This window comes from Sinocyclocheilus anshuiensis, unplaced genomic scaffold, assembly GCF_001515605.1.
Source record: "Sinocyclocheilus anshuiensis isolate Anshui unplaced genomic scaffold, SAMN03320099.WGS_v1.1 scaffold493, whole genome shotgun sequence".
Taxonomy (NCBI): Eukaryota; Metazoa; Chordata; class Actinopteri; order Cypriniformes; family Cyprinidae; genus Sinocyclocheilus; species Sinocyclocheilus anshuiensis.
The window spans coordinates 222,604-226,671 of record NW_015537963.1 but is presented as its reverse complement, the minus strand read 5'-3'; the positions used below and the strand labels follow the sequence as shown (position 1 = coordinate 226,671).

Here is a 4,068-nt window from a genome sequence, read left to right as displayed (position 1 = left end):
ATAAAAAAAATATATATATATATATATATATATATATATTTTTAAATACATTAGAGAAAAAAAACACAGCACAATTACTAAAACGTTAACTAAAATTAAAATGAAAACAAATTAAAAATAATAATAAAAATTTGAATTATAACAGTATCACAAATATTTTTATATTTGATATGCATATACAGTAACATTTCCAACATTTTGGATTACACAATTTTAACAAACAAATAATTAAACTCAATGTGAAGCATATTTGTCAGTCATATAATAACAAAACAGTTCAGAATTCTGTAACAGTACAAATAAACCAAATGTGTTTTAATGCATAATAACCAGGTTCATATATCTATCATTGATATATTCAATTTGTTTCTCACCTCATAAATTTGAATTTAAGTAATATTGATTAATATTAATATTTAATTAACATTGCTTAATTCTTTTCACATTAACAGATTTATGTTGACAAATATGCATCCCATTAAATGTATTAGTCTGTTCAAGGTAATACTGTGTGGAAATGTTTTATGTAATTCAAATACATAAACCTTAAATTTAATATTTTGTTGACTGCAACTGAAATGCAATACGCTAAAAAGTCTTAGCAACTTTTGCATGAGCAAATACTCACTCAAACTATCAGAAATATATAGTTGGAGATTTTCCAATAGTGACAGTAACTGTAGTAGCTATCCTGGAGGAAACTATGGTTACCATAGTAAAGTGTTCTTTAAGGACGATCAGAATGATAAAATGAGTTGACTCGTGTTTCTATGTGGGTAGTTTGGTAGTAGCACATTTCATCTACTGTAAAACCTTACAATCATTAAACGTGAAAACAGGAAGAAAACACACTTACATTGTCCACTGCAGCTTTTCATTTTTAATAGAGTTGTACAGGGCCTGAGAGAGAGAGAGAGAGAGAGAGTGAGTAAGTCACACCTGAGCTGTAAATGACTGTTTGGTTTCACAGACTGGCGTATGAGTTGCATCATATATATATTCTGCTGTAAGTAGCATCATAATCAGACTGTGACAGATGACACACCTCAAAATAAACATCTGATTCAGTTATTGCCACACTGTCTACACAAATAAATGCCATTCTGGACATCAACACCTAACAATCAGTGAAGCATCAATTTAACTCCACAACCAATAATCCAAACCTTTTCCAACCATACATTTACATAAGAGATAAGTGTTTAAGCTTGTTCGGTTTTTGTACTTGTTTCTAAATGGCAGTACATAATGAAGAAAAGCTGAATCATTAAAAAAATATATATAATCATAATATAGAAATATAAAAAAAAAAAGAATGAATTTTTTAAAAATAAATATAAGAAAATGTTAAATAAACATAAAAACAAAACATAAATTAAAAATAAAAACATTAATTCAAATAAAAAAAAAATTGAATTATCTTTTAATAAAAGAGCTAAATAAAAGACAAAATCACAGATGGCTGTTAGTCTCCTCAGATCATTAGCACTTAATTGACACATTATCGGTGTAAATGACGAGTCTGTGCGGACGTCAGTCATCAAACACCTGTGTCACAGTGGAATCCTGTGTTTGCAATTTCATTATCTACACAGATTCCCCGACAGAGTCAAAGACTGTGCCTATATTGGACAAAACCTCAAAGATAAACATTATTCATAAATTAAATAAATGTTTTTTTTTTTTAATTCTATAAAGCATAGCTGTATGATTTGGCTTAGAGGTCATCATAAGATGTACAGTATATAAAAGCAATAGAAGTCCTAATTCAGATGCCAAGCTAAATATGCATGAGAGAAGGACTTTAATAAGCATATTATTCCCTCCACACGTCTAGAAAAAAAGAAACCTCAGCATGAACAGCTAATAATCTCAGTGTGTACTAGAAATTCAGCAGCAACAGAGAGCAAATTTACCCTCTCGGTCCCTCAGGGCAAAACAAACAGCATCTCCCCAGTCCCCCACCAATGCTCATTTCAAAACAAAACCAATTCAGCTAGAGATTTCTTTTAGTTCATCTCTATTAGCTTTGAGGCAATCTATAAGCTACTGCACTCCTAAAAGTACACTACAGTTTGATTCACTCTTAAAAATAAGCATTGCAACAGGGGGATTCTGCAGCAGTGTCATAGAAGAACCATTTTTTGGGTTCCAAAAAGAACTTTCAATGACCAGTTCCTAAAAGAACCATTTTTTTCTTACATTTAAAAACTCTTATTTCTGGAAATAAAATCTTTAAATCTTAAAGATAAAAAGATTTAATAAAATGAAAATCTTTTTCCACTATAAAAAACCTTTTGAACAATGGAAAGGTTCTATTGAACCATTAATATCAATAAAACGCATTTATTTTTAAGAGTGCGTGGTGTTTAAATAGACAAAATCAGAACTGTATCTGATCAAAAGTGGCTGCCCGGTGCATCTATGTAATTTTTTGGCCTTTTTGGGCAGCAGACAAGTACAGATGACCGGGTGAGTGATGAACAGGTAAGTGACACGAGACAAGGTTACCCTCTTCCTCTTGCGGGCCTGCGGGTGGTTCTGTGCATCTTGAGCTTTTCCCAGGAGGTCCGGAAACACCAGAGGTTTGAGCGATCGGGATCTGGGCGTTCGCGGGTAACGGAACGGGTCCATCATACGGAAATCTCGCCCGTATCGAACCGAGCAGAGCGAGCGGGAGCGAAAGCGCCCGGCAGAGTGCAGACTGTTCACTCCAATCATGTTCGAGGCTGTGGTGCACTATGGGAAATAATCAACTCCAGTTGGGCTTTGGATCTTCAAATGAGTTCACTCCAATGTTTAGCAGCAAATGTTCAATTAAAAAAGCTTAAGAGCCTTCCTGTAGGTCACGGGTTCGATTCCCAGATAAAGCAAGAACTGATTTTAGTGAATCACTTTGGGTTAAGAATCTGCCAAATGCATAAATGTGAATCTTCAATTCAAGAAACACATGAAAAAACCCAATATGGCTTCCTCTGTTAACAGATGAGGTAACTCCAAAGACAAAAAAGCAAGAAAATCCAGCTTAAAAATGAAGGAAAATCCAAGTGTTTAGATAGACTGATGAGAAAAATAAGTGTTACAGGTCATTTTTTGAATCAGGTTTGTAAGTCCAGCACAGATTTGCGGTCTCTTTGCGATCACTATATTTGGCTTGAGACCGTCATCTTAATTTCTAATCTTAAACATGAAAGCAATATGAAAAATGTTCAGCAACGCAACAGGGTGTCTGTAACCATCTGTTTGACAATATCACAATACATTACACATTACGTTTGTGAGACGCTCAAACTGGAGAATCAAGTATCTCAGAGCAAAATAAAAAGGACAGTGATCCTGAAATGTATGATATTTCCCTTGCGTACTCTGAACACATGTAACAGTCGATAACAAACACCAACTTCTACAAGCTAAACATTGCAACCAGCGAGTGGCCAAACACACACACACACACACACACACACACACACACACACACACACACACAGTGATGCCACAGATGGCAAGTAAAGCTTTCAGAAGTGTGAAAGAACAGCCGGGATCCGACAGATGGAATGAAGCGAACGGAAACCGGGAGAAAACATGAAACACACACAACGCCCTCACAAAAGACACAAACAGTGTGGCACACAGGAATTCCCACACCTGCACCGGCCCAAACGACGATTCAAACTCAGCACGCAATGCAAAACAATCAGAGATGAAGACGGATGGGAGCCTGTTGCTTCTGAGCTTCAGCTGGTTTTCTTTCTTCTTTCTTGGAAGGACCAAGCGCTTTCAGAAGATGTGCATCACTCCCTTTGCATCCGTTTATCCATCAATCCATCTGGGATCCATGATAGGTCTGACGGATTTTTTGGGAAGTGCGTGTGGATGCGGTGGATGCAAACTGAGTCACAGATACGTGTCCGTGGACGATCAGAAAATGTCCACTTCCTCTCGTCGTCTTTCAGGCTCTGCAGATGGAAAGTCTCTAAATCTCAGAGAGACTCGGAGGAGGCTGCAAGCTCGCTCGCTCGCTCGCTCGCTCTCTCTCTCTCTTTCAGGTTTCAGCCAATCACAGCGATC

At 36.2% G+C, this 4,068-nt stretch overlaps 1 protein-coding gene across 1 annotated transcript in view; it reads right to left on the bottom strand.

Moving 5' to 3' along the window:
• LOC107667881 (uncharacterized) overlaps positions 1 to 4,068 on the bottom strand; it is a 42,831-nt gene that overhangs the window by 20,237 nt on the left and 18,526 nt on the right. The window contains exons 9-10 of the mRNA XM_016459617.1: positions 2,512 to 2,739; positions 857 to 900 (exon numbers count right to left, since the gene is read on the bottom strand). Of these exons, the coding sequence (XP_016315103.1) occupies positions 857 to 900; positions 2,512 to 2,739 (272 nt within the window). The remainder of the gene's footprint in view (positions 1 to 856; positions 901 to 2,511; positions 2,740 to 4,068) is intronic.